Source organism: Zalophus californianus, chromosome 5 (assembly GCF_009762305.2).
Source record: "Zalophus californianus isolate mZalCal1 chromosome 5, mZalCal1.pri.v2, whole genome shotgun sequence".
NCBI lineage: Eukaryota > Metazoa > Chordata > Mammalia > Carnivora > Otariidae > Zalophus > Zalophus californianus.
The window spans coordinates 141,810,886-141,831,978 of NC_045599.1; the positions used below are offsets into that span (position 1 = coordinate 141,810,886).

The following is a 21,093-nucleotide window of genomic DNA, read 5'->3' on the forward strand; positions in this document are numbered from 1 at the left end:
CGAAGGCAGATGCTTAACTATCTGAGCCACCAGGCGCCCAGAAATGTTGTTTTTTATCCAAGTGTTAGATACAGGAAGATAAAGCCTTTGGAAGAAGCATTCAATCACAGCTTCTTCCCCTTAACAAACTAAACCAGATTCTTCAAGAGGTGTTGATTCTCACTTCAAAATATTTTTTAAATGGTGGAGGGCAATATCATTTAATATTAAAATGGGGAACTCTCTTAATATGCTAAGAATTGTCAGGAAGCCAAAACTCTTTGTTTCTAGTGTTGACTAGAAATAGACCCTGCAAAAAGCTGGATTTGCCTACTCAATACTGAACAGACTTATTCACCAGGCGTATTCAGGCACTCATGGTTTGGTTTTAATAACGACCAGGAATAATTTGTATCTAGCACTCACTATATACCAACCGATGTATTAGCATTTTATACAGAACATGTCATTGTCATAGAAGCCTATGATACGCTTATTAAAAGCACCTCCGTGTTACAGTTGAAGACACCAAGGTTTGGAGAATAATTTATCGAAGACTGCACACTCTTGACCCTGAGCCAACAATACCCAACAAAGGGTTTCTCTGAGCATGGCTCCGTACTATGGAGGAAGGGCAGGAAGAGGAGGCATAAAAACTTTAAGTTTGATACAGTTCACATCCTAGAAAAGGTTGGGGGAGGCAGGGAGAGGAAAATGGCCGTATACAAGGACTAATTTAGTAGACCTCAATATTCTATGACTAAGGCCAATGTGTAAGTAATTAAAGAAGACTGGGTTAGAGGAGGTAAAATCTTGAACATAACTTTTAAAGAACTGAAATGAAAATTACATTTTAATTTAATCTCCTACGATAAATGGATACAGTAGTCTAACACACCACCTGAGAAGATAAAATTCAGTGCGTTAGTAATGGTAAGAAGGAAAGGGAATGTACTGATCCAGAGCAATTAACTGCATGAGTTACTGTTCCAGTCTATAACCTACAGATAATAACACCAATGCTACAAGGCATACTCTAACACGACATAACCCTACCGGGTTTGGATTAAGAGAGAGGGGGGTCGTCAGCTTTCTCTCCTACCAAGGAGTAGACAAATCACACACATAGATGCACAAAGACAGTTCCCATTTTGATCCTAAAAAAGAAAAAGGAAAGTAAAATGTAATTCCATTAATTTGAAAAGAATGTCTTGGGCTTCTCCAGAAGAGGTTTATTGGTTCATTACAGAACCGAGCCCTTCTGCCTCCCATGAAGGAAGCATCATTTACTCACACTAATGGCCCATAAAATCCATTCTGTTGAGGTATATTTCACTGCTTTAGTCAAGCCTTTGCTTAGAGTAGCAAGAGGGTCAATATTTTCAATCTCCAACTCCGCCTAGCATTAAAAGCATTCAGGGAGTCGCAGCTCTGTGGTTCCACATAAGAATCCAAACTGAGCCACTCCACATACACACTCAGGTTTACTGAGTCGGTGCAAAAATAAAACCAGGTGTATAAAATGTTCTACTGTAGATTACTAGAGTTTTATGTCTATATCCACTTAAATGACAACAACTAAAAGCTGAAAGCCATGCAATATCTAAACTGAATCCCCATATCATCTCTCCTAACCCTCAAATTAACTATGGCAAATAACCTATCACCTTAAATATCAAATCCCCTCTAGTGAACATTAGCTCATGTGGTAGAAACTGCTGATTGTTCCCCCAAATCCACTCCCCTCTTTCCTCCCCGCACCACCAGCAAGAGTTTAAGCTGAACACATTCCACCAAGCCATAGGCCACCTTCCCTAGATTCACTTGCAGCGGAGGGGTGGAGCCATGGATTTGGAGCCACAGGATGGGAACAAAAGTGACGTCAACAATGTCCAGGTCATTGTCAACCTATTAAGAAACCATTCGCCTTGGCATTCTCTCTGCTCTCCTTCAAAACTGGAGCACATAGGTGTTGATGATGCCACACAAACGCTGAGCCAAAAAGAGGGAAGGAACCATATCCAGGTATGACTTACAGAGAAGAGCCCCATATGCAACGTGGACTGCTCACCTCCTAGATATTGTAGGGAAGGCTGTTAGAACTCTTTCATTCACTCTATTTTTGTCATCTCTTGTTAAAGCAGCTTAGTTTTCCCCTAATAAACTCTGAAATCTACTGGTTAGTGCCATTTACTCCAACTTAAATCCTCTGTAACAACACTGTCCAGTGGGACTTTCTCAATGATGGAAAAGTTCCATATCTTCACTGCCCAATATGGTAGCCACATGTGGAGACTGAGCCCTTGAAATGTGGCTAGTGTGCCTGGGTAACTGAATTTCAAGTTTTATTTAACTGTAGTGCATTGAACTTTTAAAAGCCGCACGTGGCTAGCTGCATTGGACAATGCAGTGTGTGGAACATCTAAGCTTGTGAATGCACAGTTAGAAAGAACCATTATCATCACAGGAAGGCCCACTTTTTAAAGCTTAAGAGTTTTTGCTAGAACATTACAGAATAATAGAAGGCCTCAAAGCACAGTTTTCTCAAAGTAGAAATAGACCGGGCTGAGACTAAAGGAGGGAGTGTTTAGGGTTCTACCTTCATTTTAAAACTGACAGGAGCTTACATTTCAATATGAAGGACACCTGGGGTTCCTTTACACTATCCTCAATGTGTTTATCTTCCACAACACTAAACTCAGCAGACTATCTTTGTTGAAGAGCTAAATACAAAGCCTACCCAGTAATTTATTGCTTTTATTCCATTATTCAGAGACCTGGGACAGTGAGACTTAATTTAGGGATATTTCAAATACCTTCTCATCGATTTGGGTACTCGCTTTGTAAAGCTCCACTTTGGAGAGGTCAGGTTTGTGTGCGGATCATAAAACACCAAACTCTAGGAAAATACTTGCGTTATAAAGGAGACAAAATGCCATCTGAAACATGTAACTGAGGCTCTAAATACAATTATGAGAAACAAATAAAGCAAACCGGGCAGACTGCCCAGAGACAACAGTCAAATATAAACTCTGGAGAGACAAAATGAAGAGAGAGTGCTAGGATGGCGGGGGAGGGGGGGGGAGTGGCAGGGGGGAGAGAGGCGGCTGTGGGTGAGGGAAGGCAGCAACGGCGAGGGAGGGCAGGTCATCTATCTGGAGCAGGACAAATAATAAAACAGTGATGAAGGAGCAAATCAAATAGAAAGTCTGGCCCAAAATCTTAAGTGTAGTCACAAAAGCCCTCATTTAGGCACTCCTATGGGGATTTATATAGACACTTGGAAAACGTACATGGTTTTTGCCGCCGAGTGAGCTGATCTTAACAAACAGACACCCCAGCCTCCGTTGTTGGATGAACTTTCACCAGCAATGAAAACAGCATTTTCTAATTATGATTAAAAGCTGCAGATGAATTTGAATCTTTGCTCAGCATAAAGACGGTTATCGTTGTTTAAAGATTTAACCCATCCAAATATGAAGCAAGAGCAAACAGAGGGCAGTGTCACCCCTCGGCCTACAAGCACGGGCAGAGAGAGGAGGCTCATTCTTTCAGGAAAAGTTGGGTGTTTCTTTAGCCTCGTTTCTGCAATAAGATAGGAGCATCAGGTTAAGTAACTTGCACAAGATCACACAACTGGTAACTGGAGAGCCGATTTGAAGCCCAGAAAGTCCAACATCTAAGCCTGTCGTGTCCTTAGCCACCACGACGGTTGTTGTACCTCAGACAGGACTTTGCCTGAGTCCTTTCAAGCATTCGGGACCTGAGCTTTTTGTTGGTCCCCAAAGGAGAGCACAGGACTGAATCATCGCTAGAGACCCATCCAGTTTTAAAACATAGGGTTCTCTGACATAAGTGAGAGCAGATCACACATCCCCTTGTAGTACTGACACTACACTATTAAAGAAACAAATGATACTTTAATTTTAATTGTATTTCTTAAATTCCTTACAGGAGGATACTGTATTTCTCTCCATTTATGGGAAAAACAAACTTCCAGGACAAAACTGGGGCACTGCTTAAATAACGGTAATTTTAGATAAAGCAGATATTACCCATTAGGAACCCTGATCACTACTTCGGTACCACCTTCTATCTTAATTCAGCTACCTTTTTCAATTTCTGTCCTGTGGGACATCAGGGGACAAACTAAAATCACAGCAAATAAATGCGCCAGAATCTGGTGCAGAGCATATGGTTTGATCTTGTAACCACTGAAACAGGAATAATAAGGCACACGCATACGTACACAACACGTGCGCACACACACAATTTGCATATGTGAATAGTATTCTACCTCGAATCGAGGACCCCGGAAACAATGGGATTTTCCCCACCAATTTTAGAACATTAAAAAGTCCATATTTGTATGAAATGGCATGAAAACCTACAAATCAGCATGTCATTCCCTATGAATACCAGGTCTGCCTTTTAATGCCACAAACACCTTCTTTCTCCACTTCTTAGGAACGTCTAGAATTGCCATCATAATAAGAGAGCTCAGAGTCCTTTCCAGATCCTTGCTGCAACGATTCATAATGAAAACTTCTCCAAAAAATAACCCACATTCTAAGTCTCCTCCATCAAGTGCCCTCTGAAGGGATTGTCCAAAAGAGGGAGAAATAGAGCATAACTTAACGTTGCTCCTGTGACAACTTCTTTCAGCCAGAGACAGGAATTTCCTGTTTTAAAAAATGAATTCCAAAAACAACTTTTTTTTTTTTCAATTTTCTACGTTTCTGGCAGAATTCGCTCAAAGCCAATCCACTCGTTTATTGGGCCAAATCAGGAGAATTTAGAAAGTGTGAAGTAGTATTTGAGGTAGATGCTGACTTGGCTACCTTAAAAATAAGGCTCTGGCGAGGTCCCCTGTCTTGCAAGCAGCGGGGTCCCGATTCTAACTCAGTCTGTTTGGCTCCAAAGCTGTTTGATCAGCACTGTGCACCACCCACTCCGACTCCCTCCCTTATGCTTCTCTGGCTTGCTCACTAGATTCTGAGTTCGTTCGCAGAGGACAAGCGAATGTTTTATTCATCACTGTATGTCATGGGCAAGCCAAGATGGGTACTGACACATAGAAGGAAATTAATAAATATCAACTGGCTAAATGAGTTAATAAAGGAATGATCAACTTAGACCAGTCCCTGAAAAATTCTCTCAGTTCCTGGGCGGTAATAACCAAGGAGAAATGAAAGGCCAGATTAACTGTCCTGGCCTGAAGAGCCAACTCAGTGATAACTCAGGTCAATCAGAAAGTCAAGGTATACGAACTAATGTGGCCTGCAACCACCCGAGCCAGAAGGCAGGGTCCTTCTAGAGTCTTCCATCTCCCTCATCCCCTCAGCCCATCAGTCACCAAGTCCTGTTCATTCTACCTTCTTTTCATCACCGAAACTCACATCATCCTCTTCAGTCATTATACCCCTGCTCTAATTCAGATTTTCACCTGCTCTCATTGAGCTGTTCTTTCCATTTCCCACCACATGCTACTGTTAGGGTCTTGATGGGGCTCAATGAATAGCACCACTTTCTCCCACACAGGTCCAAAACAAATTAAATTAATAATAATAAGTTTAAAAAAGGAGTGTCAGACAGAGAGAAAAACGGCACCTTTACTTCTGGGAACTCTGTTTCAGAGGTTGTGGTTTTAGGTCTACAGCCAAGTGGCTAATAATGTTGAACCCGAGTGTTGGCAAGCATGAGACCAAAGCTAGTCTACTCACGGAATTCTGTTCAAAGAGCTTCCCCCCAGAGAAGCTGCCCCTCCAAGGGCAGCTCCCTCTCAAGAGGAAAACAGAATGGACCTCAGATGTTGACTTTACTTCTCCCAAATTTACCAGTCAGGGAAGTTCCCCAATGACACTCTCTTCACGTGGAAACAAACAAAAGAAGTGGAGAAGAGTAATCCTTAGGCTTTTTCAGTCGTCTCTGTAAATCTGTCCAAGGCTACCATCGCTAAACATTTCCCACTGGCTCCCTCCTGCTATCCACCTTCATAAGGCTTTCACGGCCAAGCAAACCTGCCTACCTGTCCAGGTGTGAGGCTCAACTCAGATCATGCTCTGCTCCCCTGTAGCTCACCCACTGGTTCCTGCCTCTTTGTCTGACTTTCTGTTGTTCCACCTACCTCCGTCTCAGCCACACCTGGCAAGTCCTTACTCATCTTTCTAGACTCAGTTCAAGGTCCTCTCAGATAAGAAGTCCTTATGAGCATCCCCTGCTGAGGGTTACCACGGGCCGGTTTGGGTCTTCCATCACATGCTTTAGCTTGGCCATACATAGTTCCTCTAGCACTTTCTTACATCCCATTCACTAGACCGTAGACCCCTTAGGTGAAGATCTATACCTTCTTATACTCTTTAATCTCCCACTACCTGGCACAGGTACAGGGATACCTACAAATACTTAATGAATTTGAGAGAGGAGAGCAGCTAAATGCAAAGTAGGAAATAAAAATTCCATACAAATAAAATGTCATGGTGGTTCAGAGGGAAGACAGAGCAAATCCAGTTGGGAGTACCTGACATGTTTCCTCACAGCAAGGGGTTAAGCATTATAACCAAAGATGTATCTAGGGGAAATTAGAGAAAATTTTATTCACAGGTAATCACTTGGGAAGAATGGTCCCAGAAGAAAAGGACCAGTATGGTAAAAGATACGAATCTTAGAAAACAAAAGATATGTTTGGGGAACGCTGAAGTTCCCAGTTTGTCTGAGGTATGAAGTACATATAGAAGAGAAAGCCCGAGAGAAAGTGCAGCACACAGAGGGCCTTGAATACCAAATAAAATAAATTTTGACTTAATTTACAGACAGTGGGAGTCAAAAAATGTTTTCAGGAAGAGTGGCTGATTAATTATGCCAAGGAAACTATATAAAATCTGAATCCTTGTAGTGGCAATAATAATAAACTAATAATTTGTTTTTCAATTACCTCCAAATTTCTCCGGATCATAGTGACTCTGAGCTTATAATAGTTTGATAATCTCCACGGAACATTATTTGAGCATAATAAAATGACTAATAAACTATTTAGGATGATCATGAGACTACATATTAATTTATAGTCATTTTTCATTTTGCTTATGACTATTTCAACCCACTGCTGCATGTTTCATCCGTCTAATGAATGTGTACTTGCCACTGGTCTATCATGTAATAAGCCTTGCCAATTTCCCAATTCTCTTAACAGCCAGTTAACACGAAATGCTGATTTCAGGCAAAAACAACTATGACCATCTGTTTCTACTACACTATTTCTTCTTCGTTATTCTACTACCAACTTGGGTGAGCCTCAGCGATCACTCTTCAAAGAATAGTAGACAATCAGCAAAATAAGGCCACGTAGGAATTATTGAGATGTCTGATTTCAGTGCCAGAGCTGAGCACATGGATCAGACAGATGAATGGTCTCTACACCCATCTGCAGTCAATTCTGAGTTATAGCAGCAGAACGACTCGGACCAAATTCCAAAATGGCTCTTCGAAAACAACACCAACAGCAGCAAACAGGTATATAAGCTTGTTTGTGCTCTTTGGCCAACGAGTTATGTGCTATTGGTCAAGTCATTTTAGGGTACGGGGCTTGCTTTCCTAATCTACACAGTGAAAGAATGAGACTAGGTCTCCAGGCAGAAAGCTGGTTCAGGTCTCTTACCTCTCAGCTGAAGACCACCCCCCACACCCCCCCCGCCAATAAAGACCCCCAGAATTCCCAGGAAGATGATTTTCCCAGCAGTGCCATCTTGCCCTTGACCACTGCCAGAATGGAATCCCATTCCAACGTCTCCATTTTTCTTATGTTGGGTTCCTGTTGAGTTCCCCGGCGCGATGAGTTTAGGGGCAGTTTCTTGGGAATTACCCTCAGGATCCCGCTTGGGAAAGGCAAAGGAGAAGGCAGACTGGACGGACAGATGGTGGTCTACGATGCAGTTGCAATACCAGTCTCAGCCAAGTCCATGGGGACCTTGGACCCCAGAGGGCCCTTCTGAGTTGTCCCAAATGGTATCCCCACCTCAATTAGTCACGCGACAGGACTGCTCCTCTACACTGGGTGAGAATAATTTCTAGCGAGGCACTGGGCTATACGTCATCAATGCCGAGACCCTGTGAGCTGAGGGTCTGAGAGGGCCGGTCCCGCAGGGGGTACGGGACAGGGACGTAGAGCAGACAGGACGTTCACCGCGAATTGTCTTAAAGTAAGAAGAAAAGGGCATGCAGCACGGTGAAGAAGAAAGAAATGGAGTAAAAAGCAACAGATGGACTAAGAAAATCAATGTTAGTGTCCTAGGCCCTTGCTACCTGCATGACTTTGGCAAAGCTCTTTCGTTTCTTTGTGCCTCCATCTCTTTGTAAGGATCACGACAGTCACTCCCACCACTACCACATCCACGACTGTATTCCATACTTCATGCTTGGGCAACATCCAAAGCCCTTTTGTTAACTTACAAACACCACTAAGAAAAAAGAACCCACCCATATCAAAACTCCAGTAGCATCTGAATTCATCCTCAGTAACCGTGATGAGATGATCGGTAGCAGCAGAGAACTCAAATCTACACACCACAGTGGACACACAGCAATCCCAAGATGAAATTAGACTTGCAGGCAGGAGCCTGGGGGTTCTGACATTAGACTCAATACAATTACTCAGTTAGTTGTATCTTTATTACCCATGCTCCCCCTTGTGAGGCAATTTTCCTTATTGGAAGTAAAGCAACCCCAACCAAAGCATTTAAAAATGATCCTTTTCCTGTTTTTATTAGCCCGTATCAAAGAAATGACTATGTGAAGCACAACCAAGGGGAGGGAATTGGCTTTTTATTGCTTAGTTCATGTTGTTATGGCTTTAGGAGTGGAGAAAGACTCCCCAAGGAGACACTGTGCCTCAAAACAAGCTCGCAGGATAATCAACAGGAGAGCTCTTTCAAGAGAGATGGAAGATAGAGAAAATTATTAAAATATAATTAAATAAGCAGAGTGCATACAAAATAAAATGTGAAGAGTAAGACGTTCAGGACAGAAATGTCATGTCTTGAAATTCACTTTCAAACTAGTCTACACAATATACATTGTCCAAATAATGGGGCTACACAAATCTTTCCAACCAGTGGAGTAGCTATTGACCTTGAAAATTAAAAAAAAGAAGAAGACAAAAATGAGCATATGAACATTGCCTGTGATTCTGAATTTACACTCTGCTATTTCAAAACAAATGTCAGCCAGGCTCAGTGGCGTGCCATGTAAAATTCCCACCAATGAGATACTCATCTGAGCTGAACACACATTGGGGTAAACAAACTAAAACATACAGTTCCAAGTGGGTATGAGGTCACAGACCCACGTCAAGTCCTTGGCCATAAAGCACAGCCACCTTCACCCCAAGTTCCATCTCAAAAAGCTCACGTGTTGGACTATTTGCTTCTCCTTTAGCTTGATTCTTATGGTGACCTTTCGTTAGAAGCTGTTCCTCTAACATACCATAATATTAAAGAAACAAATGACAATTTTAATTATGTTTCTTAAATTCCTTACAGGATATGTATTTCTCTCCACTTAGAGAAAAAAAAAAAAAAAACAGGTGTGAAGAATCGATTTTACTAAATTTATAGAAAAGAATTATTTAAATATAGTTCCAAGTACATGTACATACCCATATACCACACACAGCTCAATAATGGTTTTTTTTTCCCTCAAATTGATTATTTCACTTCTGATTTTAATAATAGGGGAAGCCAGAGGCAGAAGATCTAGAAACCATTCTAATCACATCAGACACACATTATGACTTTTATATTTTGTATAATAAAAAAGGAGAAAAAGAGACACAAAATAGAGACACATCTACTCAGCATGAGGTAGATCAATATACGAATTTAAAAAGATCCATAACCCTATGAGCATTTAATCCAGAGAATACAGAGTCAAAGGAATGGTTTATTAATTTAAAGATCAAATTTTAAAAATGTTTTCTAGGTTAATGATTTGCTTAAATTGTCACATAAAATCAATTTCCAAGTCAGGTTAAGCAAGTATTACCAAACAATATACTCTTCAAGAAATACACAGTAGTGTTCCACTCCATACTAATCACTGAAAATAGTTAAGATGACAATACTGTAAGGCAGTGAGGTTGAAAAGTCTTCAACAATTGTCTTCAGAGATACTAAAAAATACACATTTCATCATTCCTTAAATACACCAGTAAAACTACTGTCATCCATAAGAAGATGGAACTCCATTGTTAAAAATAAAGGGCCAAGTTAGAATTTCCTCAGAAGAAAGCACATGTCTGGATAAACTTTTTTTTTAGAGTTAAAATGTCCAAGTCTGAGAAATACTCACTGAAAATATGATAGAGTTTTCATAAGCTTTTCTTAGCTCCAACAAGACCATGGCTAAAGATTCATGCTCATTTAATTATTTAACAAAAAAATGTATTGTGAACCTACTACATGAGCCGGTTACAGTCACATCAGGGTGAGCACATGTAGGATGAACAATGAATACACACAAAGGAATAAGAACTGGAAAAAAATTGTGATTAAACTAGAAGACAGTGAACAGAAGTAAAGCAATTAAAAACTAAATGAACAAGGTGAATTTCTATCATAACGACAGAACCTCCGAGAGTTGCTATCAACTCATCCTAAAAGACCTGCCCCAGGCCCTCAGCACTTCCGGAGGCCCCTGGGAAATGTGGTTATTTGACAGCAAAGGACACAGAAGATGGAAGAGAATCAGGAATCCTGTGATCCTCAGAGTCCCCAGTTTCAGAGGTGATTCTCTGATCTCCCAGGTAGTGACATAACTTTCTCTAAAGCACCCCGAGCAGAGGTTTTCGGAGGAGGCAAACGCCCCTCAAAGCCCCAGCTGAGTTTTATCAACTAGCAAGTGCCCTCTAACCAATAATGTCATCTCATCGTGAACATTTATCTAACAACTCACTCTGCATTCTATTATGATCATCTCATCACCATGAGGCTGGTCCTGCGGGCACCACGGCCCCGCGCTGTGCCCTGAGATGACCACTAGGGAGCTAGACTTCTCTGCTGCAAAAGAGATTAAAGGATGGATGCTTTCAGATCCCCATTTTCATTCTGGGGTGCAAGCAATTTAAAATAGTGTCAAGAATGCCTGGTGATAACCCTCCAGCATTGATTATATTGTTTCCTGTAGCACTCGAGGGAGAGTGACGGTATTGTGGAAAGTGTACTAAATTTAGAATCAAGATGACCTCACCTAATCTTCATTGTAAAATCAAGGCAAGTCACTTACTCTGCAAAGGCCTCAGTTTTCTCACCTATAAACTGGGGATAATGACGGGACACCTCTCCCATAGTCCCTGTGATGATCAATAAGACTGATGTCCGAAACGCTTTATAGTCTGCAAAGCAATTTCATAGACATACTTACAGAGAAGTCTCCCAGGAGCTGGCAAAAGAGAAGGGCAAATTCTCAAGTACATACTGGAATAATTCCCCGTATTAACAGCTGTTTCAAATCCATGGTTTTGAAACCAGAGGGAAATATAAGATACAACACATAAGCTAGGGAGGAAAGAAAATGTGTGCACCTTTCTTTGTCCTCTTTGTGAGCAGGTGCCGAGGCTATCCCACATCAGGGCTATCCCAGCAGAAAGACCAATGAAATGTACATAGGGCTCCGGAGAATCGGGAGGACACCCTTCGGCTCTACTTTACACTCCACAGACTCTAAAGAATATGCTAATTAGTCCACGTGCTGACATTATTATAGACCCTAGTTAGCCGGCCAGTTTGTCAGCAGATTGTCGCCTAATGAGCAGGTAATCTGGCCGTTGGGGAGCCAGGTAAAATGCGTTGAGAGTTTCCTTCAAAAAACATCTTTCATTTTCGATCTCCTAATCCATAAAACTGTCCCTGTTTGTTTTTAGGGGCTGCTTCTTGGCCACTGCAATCCTTTAAGACGCACAAAGAAACAAAGACTGGGAAAAATTTTGGCTGCACCTGCAATGACCAGGGAGGAGGAGGTCATGGGCACAGTGGCAAGGGACATGGACTCCAGTGCCACCAAGGGATTGCAGGCTTCACTTGGCCACTCACCAGCTGTGTGCTCTGGGCAGGGGCCAGCCTCTCATTTTCCGCGTTCACAGCTGTAAAATGGGGTCATCAGTGCCCACCCATCTGGCTGCCGTGAACTACAAGACTGAGTGTGTGTAAAGTGCTCAGAGGGGGAAGTCGCACCCAGTGAGTGCTCAATACTTATGAATTATTAAATGACCAAAAATATAATAAGCTTAGCAATACTAATATCTAGGAACAATCATTTTTGTTCCATGAGCCAAGATATTTTTAAGAAAACAGAGTTGGGGGGACCATTGACCCTGTTCTTTACATTACGAGGCAATCAATGCCTAATTCCCATTCTCTCTGAATTTGTTCTTTTTCCCTCTCTTGTACTTGCATTCCTTCCTCTACTTCATGATCAGTCTCCTACCTGCTCCTCCTTCCTGGGCTACCTGGAACTACCTCTGACAGTTGGAACCTCTCAGGCCTGGCCTTCATCTTGGACTTAACCTAGATGATAGCACGATTTGACTCAAGTACTCAACTGGGTCAAGAGGTTCCATGGCACACGTAAGTAGCCTTTTCCTGACTTGTCCACCTTGCCAAGAAGAGGGTTACTCACAGCCAGAAGGTCAATCCACAAGGACAAGAAAAATTCCCGAAATTTTTCTCTAGAAATTTTGATTCACTTTCCACTGCTACATCTGCTTGAAAAATGCTGCAAAGGAATTTACCACAGAAAGGGTAGCAAACAAAAAATGTTTTAATAACATTTCTACACATTGCTCAAGGCTTCTAACGTTACAATTATGAGTTCATGCAGTGTTAACAACTGTTTTTCATTTTGTTACTGGTTTCAAATTTAAATAGGAATTGATAGAATGAGCACATCTAATGCACGGCTTAATAGAGATTTACGGCTCCAGAAACAGTCTACACTTCTTCAACCATGGAACGGGGAATATGTTGATCAAGTGTTTATATTTCATTACCGAGGAAAATGCAGAGATGGTTAATGATTATTCATGTCAGAAGTTTTACAGTTGCCTGTCTATGAGCTAGCACATTTTAAAAGCATATGGCCAAAGATTTCCATTCTCCTCTGTTGCAGTAAGCATGCCGGGGAGGGACGCAGGCTGGTCAGACACTCTTGCCCTTTCTCTGAAACATTCCCAGGTCCTCACTTACAGAACCCACAGGGATCACTTTCCATGAAATAAACCACATGGGAAACAGAACCTAAGGATTTTCAGGAACACCTAGGGAAAGTCTCTTAACACAACATTTAGTTTCTCCCAAGAGTCAAAGCTACTGCTCATCCAACATACCTACTTGTTGCTATTGTTTTGGAAACATCCTTTAGATATTTTGGGAAGTGCCCACACTGTCCAGAGCTGTCATTACTTAGAGAGTAACTGTATTCTTACTCACATTTCCCCCTCCCCACTCACATCCACACTTTGCACACTAGAGAAGGACGGTCCTCCTGGGAATCAGGACTTCTCATCCTGTTCTAAAAGTATCTGTCTCTCCCTGCCTCGCTTCTCAGATACTGAACTTCCTTAGGACAAATCTATTCTATCTGGAGATTTAATGCAATGAGTAGGTGGAAGAAGAGTTCTAAATTTCTGTACCTAGAACCAAACTAAACCAAACCAAACCAAACCAAACCAAAACCAAAACGAGCTACATTCTAGAAAAGTTCAGCTGATATGGACTCTGTTACTACATGGAAGACCTGCTGTTCTGTCTCACTCACAGTAAACAGGGTGCGGAACAAAAGTGTATCCGAGCTTCTTAGGAAGATGCTGTCTTTGTGTGGTTCTAGTCAATTTTTCAGCTTCTGGTTAAATATCACTAACTAATAATACCGATTAAAAGTCTTAAACAGGAAGTTAAAACATTTACTTAAGGCATTCAACATCAGCACAATTAAGGACCTCACTTCAAGTTCAGCAGATCCACATGTTTTAGGGTAATAATAAAAGTAACAGTAAAACTATAGGTAGAGTCAGTGTCCTTCACTACACTGAAAATAAGGGTAAGTCATTTATCAAACCCAATTTTTGGTGTTGGAGTTTGTGTTCACAGAAGGCAGGAAAATAAATAAAGTCAGTAGATTTTTCTTTTTTTTTTTTTTAAGATTTATTTATCTGAGAGAGAACAGAAGCAGGAGAGAGGGGCAGAGAGAAAGAATCTCAAGCAGACTCCCTGCCGAGCATGGAGCCCAAGGCTGGGCTGGATCCCAGGACCCTGAGACTATGACCTGAGCTGAAATCAAGAGTCAGACACTTAACTGACTGAGCCACCCAGGCGCCCCAGAATTTTCTAATTAATACCTAAATATATCTAAACAGACATAAACACATACATATAATAGACAGATACCAAGAGAGAGAAAGAGAATTAATTCCCCCAGGGAAAGTGGGGGAATATTCTTTTAACATCTAAAAGAGACACCAGTAGATAAAGGCTAAGGTCTAAAGTTATTATTAATTACTCAAAATCAACCCAGAATTCATTTTAGTATGAGTTGATTCCCGAGGGAAAAGAAAAGTTCCCTCTCTTTGCTATCTCATTTTAAATGTGCAAAAGATTCCCCAAATCTCTAAAAATATCTTCTCACTGTCAGATGAAAGATGGTCTCATTAGCTATGCTAATGCTTTGATTTGAACCGAAGAGTGGAATCAGTATGGTTTATCTTCTGATTTTCATCAGAATGAAATTATTTACTGGAGGCAAAAAGATGAAGACCTACTTCTATCTAAATATTACGGAGATCTTTGGAGTTCTCTCTATATACCCAGCAAGTCAGGCAATATCCCTTGATCCCAGCATGAAGAGCATGTCCTAGGCTTCCTCCACCCAAAAGTGGTCACAAAATATCTGATATAATTAGATAAAATATATTTCCAAAGACTCTGGGCAAAAAAGAAAAAAAAAAAAAGAAAGGAAGAAAGAAAAAAGTACCCGGTGACCAAAACTGACTCTGTTCCATGGTAGCTATGGATAGAAGACTAGTGATGTGACACTTGCATCAAATGAGGACTTATGCTCCCCAGCATAAAGAGTACTCCCCTTGGTATAACATGGTGGTTCCAAATAACAGGCAATCTTCTACCTGGATCCTCAAGGGTCAGTCTTCCACTTCCTTTAAGTCCTGGTCTAAATGCCAACTTTTCAACAGGGCCAATGGTGACTATTTTAATTAAAATTACAACAACCTGTTCCTCCCAATCCCCAATAATCTGATGACTTTTTTATTCAGAGACATCAGCCCCTTAGAATGTATCACATGGTTTACTGAATTGCTGTGTGTGTGTATGCACTTGCTAATTGTTCGACTTCCCGTCCGTCCCAACACACACACACACACACACACACACACACACACAAAGATAAGACTGACAAGTACAGGATCTTAATCTGTTCACTGATGCATCCCAACTGTCCAGAAGAGTTCCTGGCACAGAGTAAGAAATAAGAAGTCAGCATACATTAGTTGAATGAAGGAATAAAGAACTGGGCTTACAGAGACTTGGCCCTGAGTCCCAATTCCACCTGTACTAGTCGTAGGACCTGGAGAAATGCTCATCCTCTCTGCAGCTGTGTTTCCCATTGGTAAAATGAGGACCTCAGGAGTGCCTGCCTTTAGAACTGTCATGAGGATTGCATGAGTCGGTGTATGTCAATGGCTTAGAATAATGCTTGGACATAGTAAGCTTTCAATAAACATTAGCTGCCATTATTACTATTATTATTCCAAGATACGTTTCCCAAGGTGGTGATGGATGAGCGATGAGTTAGTGTTCGGGCAACTGGCTCTCCTCGTATCTGACAGCGCGGATCTGACATGGTGAAAAGGGGCCCAGGGCACTTGACAGAGTAGTAGAGCCACCGAGGGTCAGACCCCATCACTATGGCCTCATCAGCTCGAATTCAACACCACCCAGGAATTTGCAAAGGAGGTGTTAACTGTGTGTTACTGCCCCCCACCTGCTGGAGTAGAGTAAATGTAACAATGAAACCACTGAGTAAATGAGGGTGAGGCTCCGACACCTTAAAAGGCAGGGGAAAGTACCCTGCCTCTTCCTACTTGAACAAGATTTGTTTATTTGGCTTAACTGGCGTCAAAGCTAATGCTCATAATGGCTTTGCTTCACTCCAACTCATTTCCCAGATTTCTACACACAGGCTGAAAGTTATACATTATGGAAGAAGATAAAGAGAAAAAAACAGACCTCCATAAAGGAATTTACCAGAACATACTATTCATTTAGATACTCATTTATGTTTCTAGAAATCTAAAAATCAGGAATGGTACGGTAACTTTTTCCTGTAGCAAAATCCGAGTTTGGGTGGGGCGGGGGGGGGGGGGAGGAAGGGCTACAAATTAAACCATTAACCTGAATAGTCACTAAGTATTTAGGAAAACAAAACACTTTGGAAACATCCATTATTTATCCATACCTAGAATTTAAAGAGAAAAGCAGGGATTTCAGGACTGGTTGAATTAGGAGAGGAGGGGAGAGTAAGTGAGGAAGACAGAGATGAGGGAAAAGGGGATGACAAAATCGGGGAGGGGCACTTATGGATTTCATGGCAATAACAGTCTTAACTTCCTTATTTATCATAACATACCTTCCAAGGCTAATCTCTGTTAAGTGGTCCATTAAAGCATTGTAAGAGCAAAATAAATTGAATGGCTGTGTGCTCAAGAATTAGATCTTGATAGATAACGTCAATAAGGAATTCCTCTCCTCACTCTAGAGAAAAAAGCCTTCGGGTCTTTCTTGATTTCAGGAGAATTGAACAAGGTCACAGTAGTTAAACTGAAGCTGGACTCAAATTTACAGACTCCCAAATTAACGCTCTCTGTTCAACACAAGAACTTCCCCCAAATTTTAATATATGCACGATAAATGATTCAGTTCTAGGAAGAACCCAAGATTCTGCATTTTTAACAAGCTCCAAGGTGATGCTGATGTCACTGGTCCTTGGAGTAGACAGAATAAGAAATCTCCGCTCTTGTTGCACCTGCTAAGGTAAGTCTCAGGAAGAATTTTTGTTGTTTTAATGAAAAAGGGGTTTTCCAGGAGCAAGAGAAAGTAAGATTACATTGAAATACTGAAGTTTTAAACATTCCAATAATTCAACACTACTTGTAAAATTAAGGTGGTTTGCATCGTGGTGTCAACTCTAAAATATACTTAAAGAGCAGACTGTTAAAGTCTGCACAAACCCCTATCTTTTAGAGTTGAGCAGTCTCACTGCATTCAGTGAATATGCATCCACTAATAATTTCCCCCTTTTAGTACAATTTAGGTATGGTTTGAAATAAATCTTAATTTCAAACCATACCTAAGTTGTACCAAATCTACTAAAACTGTCTTAATACTCAGTCTTAATAGAGATACTATGTTAAAGGTTTGATTTCATGTTCTTTGAAATTTGACATTTTAGATAAGACAGCATTGACACACTGAATTCCAACAGGCTTAGTTGCATATATTTGGCCATCCATTAACACACTGTTGACAGATACCAATTAGAGCTGACCCTTGAGCAACCCAGGTTTGAACTGTGTGGGTTCACTTATATGTAAATTTTTTTATAAATACAGTATAGGATTGTAAATCTATTTTCTCTTCCTTATGATTTTCTTAACGTTTTCTTTTCGCTAGCTTACTTTATTGCAAGCACAGCATATAAGACATGTAACATACAAAATATGTGTTAATCAACTGTCTGCGCTATCAGTAAGGTTTCTGGTCAATAGTAGGCTATTAGCTGTTAAGTTTTGAGGACATCAAAAGTTATACTGAGAGTTTTGACTGTAGGGGAGCTGGTGTCCCTAAACCCCAAGCTGTTCAAGGGTCAACTGTACATATGTTATAACCCTATTTAGGAGAAGTCCAATGTAACTGGGGGTTAGAAAAGATTTTTTTTTAAGTTCATGTTACTTCTACTTCTCTATTTTTTCCTTGCTGATCACAGAGGAATCTCCAAGCATTGGAAGAGAGTTGGACACTAAGCACAATGCGTCCCTCCAGCTAAAACTCAGTTACCACCCAAAGCTTCCTATTGGTTCCCTTGAATCAGCTGAGCCCAAGAGGTTTTCCCTATAAAAAGTTCCACAGTGTATCTAAATCTGATCCTAGTAAAATTTCACTTCAGCTGAAGTGAAAATGCAGAGGTAGCATTTACGGATAACAGCTGGAGATCATTAGTTCTCTGTCTCTCCTTTTCTCTCCCAAGGGTTGAAAACTGCTGTTCAGACAGGAAGTCGTCATACACCACACACTGTACAATACCAGAATGCTGGGATATAAGAACAAGTTGCAGAAGATTAGGAGGGGTGTTGGAGGGGTTTCATTCAACAACGCAGAGCCCTGACTCCATTTACCTCTTGGGGTGTCCCTTCCCCCCCCACACACACACCGTGTTCAAGTATCACAATGTATGCACACCCACCATGACAAGCACACGCTTTACTCCCTGCAAGCTTTTTAATATTCAGAGTAAGAAGGCTTAATCTTTCATTTTTCTACAAATTTTTAAAATATTGATAAGTTCTGAGGAGTGTCAGAGATTCTCCAGTAATCTTTGTTGGCTTATTTTCACATGTGCTATCTAAAAAGACAACCGTTTAACTTTTTTTTAATGAAATTATTAAAAAAAAAAATCTCTCTCACGAAACTGCCCAGAATAAGGAGATTATATATATATGGAATTCAGAACATAGTGATCTGGAAAAGAATGATTTAAACAGAAAGCTCTTGTGGATATGGTTTTTTAGGGTCGGTTTCTGCTGTAATTTCACCAAGCTGCTGAGAACGAACACAGACACAAACGGGGAGAGACATCCACGTTCTGTGACCACACCTCAAAAGTTCTGAACAGGATGATAGGAGTTTCCCTAACACCACATGCTGAACAGCCATTCTGCATTCCTACCAGTCTGCAGGCGCTGGACCCCGTTTGTAACCGCCTGTCCTCTGGGGGAGGGCTTATGAAAGCAACCCCATCTCTTCCACTCCCCTCCAGCCAAGCTGAAGAAAGACAAACCTTCCAAAACTTTTGAACGGCGGAAAAAGCCCAGGCAGGATGCATATCGGGGTCAAGCTGCTAATCAGCTGGGTTACAATACTACGGTTTTATGCAAAGAGGAGGAGGAGCGAGGGAGAAGCCAACCCACACATCCATCATCCTTTTAGGAGTAGGTGGAGTTTAAAGTTTCCCCAACTTCCAAGTTCCCACTTGACAGGCAATATTTCTGTGCAATTTCCAGCCCCACGTTAACAGATGGTCCTTTGCCCGTCTTGAGCCCCGCGAGGGCCCAGACAAAGCCCCCGGCCACTCCTCGCCTCGCGAGGCCCATAGGTGGTGTTTCACGAAGCTGTCAGCTCAGGGGCATTGAGCAGAGAATGGAAACTTAACTTCTTCTTCCAGAAGTTGTTCCTGCTACAGGAGAGTCCAGGGGACAGGAGCACAAAGGCCTGGGAAAGTTTTCACAGCGTAATTTTTCAAAAACGTCTTCCGCCCTCTGCCAAACCATCATCCTAAACCCCAGATGCTTAGAGAAGGAAAGTTGAGGCACATGTGCTCAGAAATACGGCAGAAATGAAACTTGGGCCGTCCTAAAGACAACCTGGGAAGTTGCTTAATGAGACCCCCACGGTGGGAAAGCATCCTCGGGGCGCCTCAGCACTCAGTGCCAAGGGGAAGGTGACGGCCCGGACACGGTGCCAAATGGGGGTGCGCCACTGTGGCGTGCGAGAACCTTCCTTCCCAGACCGGAGGGCGAGGGGAAAGGGAGGGGGGCGCGATCCGGGAGTCTGAGGACGGACGGCCCACTCACCCTCACTGCCGTACTGTTTGCCATTGTTCGCGCCCATCCTGCCGCCGTCATGCCCGTCGTCTCCCCGGACACTCCATAGCTGGGGCGCACCGCCTGCGCGCTCCACCAGAGGAAAGCCCGCCCGACGGGACCGTTAGCTGCGCATACCCCACGCTCCGGGGCCGGGCTCCGACCGGGGGCGGCCCCTGCACTCCGGTGGGAGGGGGCGCTCCGTCCCCGCCTGGCACCCCCGATGGCTCCGGGTGGGGCCGGGGGCAGCCGCCGCTCTTAGAATCCGCGTTCCGGGCCAGCGGGCGCAGCGCGGCGGAGAGCCCGCGCCCCGGGGCCGCCTAGAGGCTCGCCGCGCCGCCGCCGCCGGGTCCCCATCCGCCCGCCCCGATCCCTCTGCGGTGGGGCTGAGCCGCGCGGGCGGCCGGGGCTCCCCGGCTCGGCCGCCTCCTCCCGGCGCCCCTGCGCGCCCGCGGCTTCCCCGGGGAGGGCGCAGCGGCCACTTGTTGCGGGTGCCCCGAGTGAGCAGAGACTCGCGGCCCGGCGCAGCTCGCCCGCGGGCCGGACTTTTGTTAGCGCCAGGCGCCTCCTCTCGCCGCCCAGCGTCAATCACAGCTGGAGCCCCGGGGAGGAAGGCCGGCCCGGAGATGCGCGGCCTTTTAAAGGGGCAGCGCGCCTTTTCGGGGCTCCGGCTCCCGGCCCCGGCCAAGGTGAAGGCCCTCGCGCCCCCCCGGAGAACCGCTCTGAGCGAAGGAACGTGCTCCTGGCTCTATTTTACTATTGTTCTTTTGCAGGCTTGGCCCCCAACTTGTAAGATGAGCTTCCAGGCGTAGTTTGAAATCCCTTGGGTTTGCCGGCAAATACGGCCTATTTGGGGTGTGGGGGCCTTTAAAATAAACAGGCACCGGCGTCTGATTCGGTCTGAAAAAGTCAGGTATATATGCTGACATTCTCCTGTGGCTCCCACTTTTGGGGACTGAGGCGGGGAATGGAGGAAAGAGGGAGGGAAAACTTGAGGGGAACTTAGCAGGGAGTCACTAGAGAGCCAAAGACATTCCCCGCCCCGGTGCGGAAGGTTTCCTGGCTCAGAACTTTTAAGACCTTCCGAGCCAGGAAGTGTGCTTTCTCCCCGTTTCTATGATTTTTTTTTTTCTTTTTTCCCGTGGTTGGTGTTATCCTTTGTTTAATACATCACAACCTCTTTTGGAGATTTATAT

General features: G+C 43.0%; 1 protein-coding gene across 2 annotated transcripts in view; it reads right to left on the reverse strand.

The window, feature by feature from the left end:
* The window catches only part of FBXL7 (F-box and leucine rich repeat protein 7), a 378,909-nt gene extending 358,481 nt beyond the window's left edge, over positions 1-20,428 (reverse strand). For both annotated transcript variants that reach the window (XM_027606826.2, XM_027606827.2), the window contains exon 1: positions 19,889-20,428. In XM_027606826.2, the coding sequence (XP_027462627.1) occupies positions 19,889-19,925 (37 nt within the window). In that variant the 5' untranslated portion in view covers positions 19,926-20,428. The remainder of the gene's footprint in view (positions 1-19,888) is intronic.
* Between the last annotated feature and the right edge of the window lie 665 nt (positions 20,429-21,093).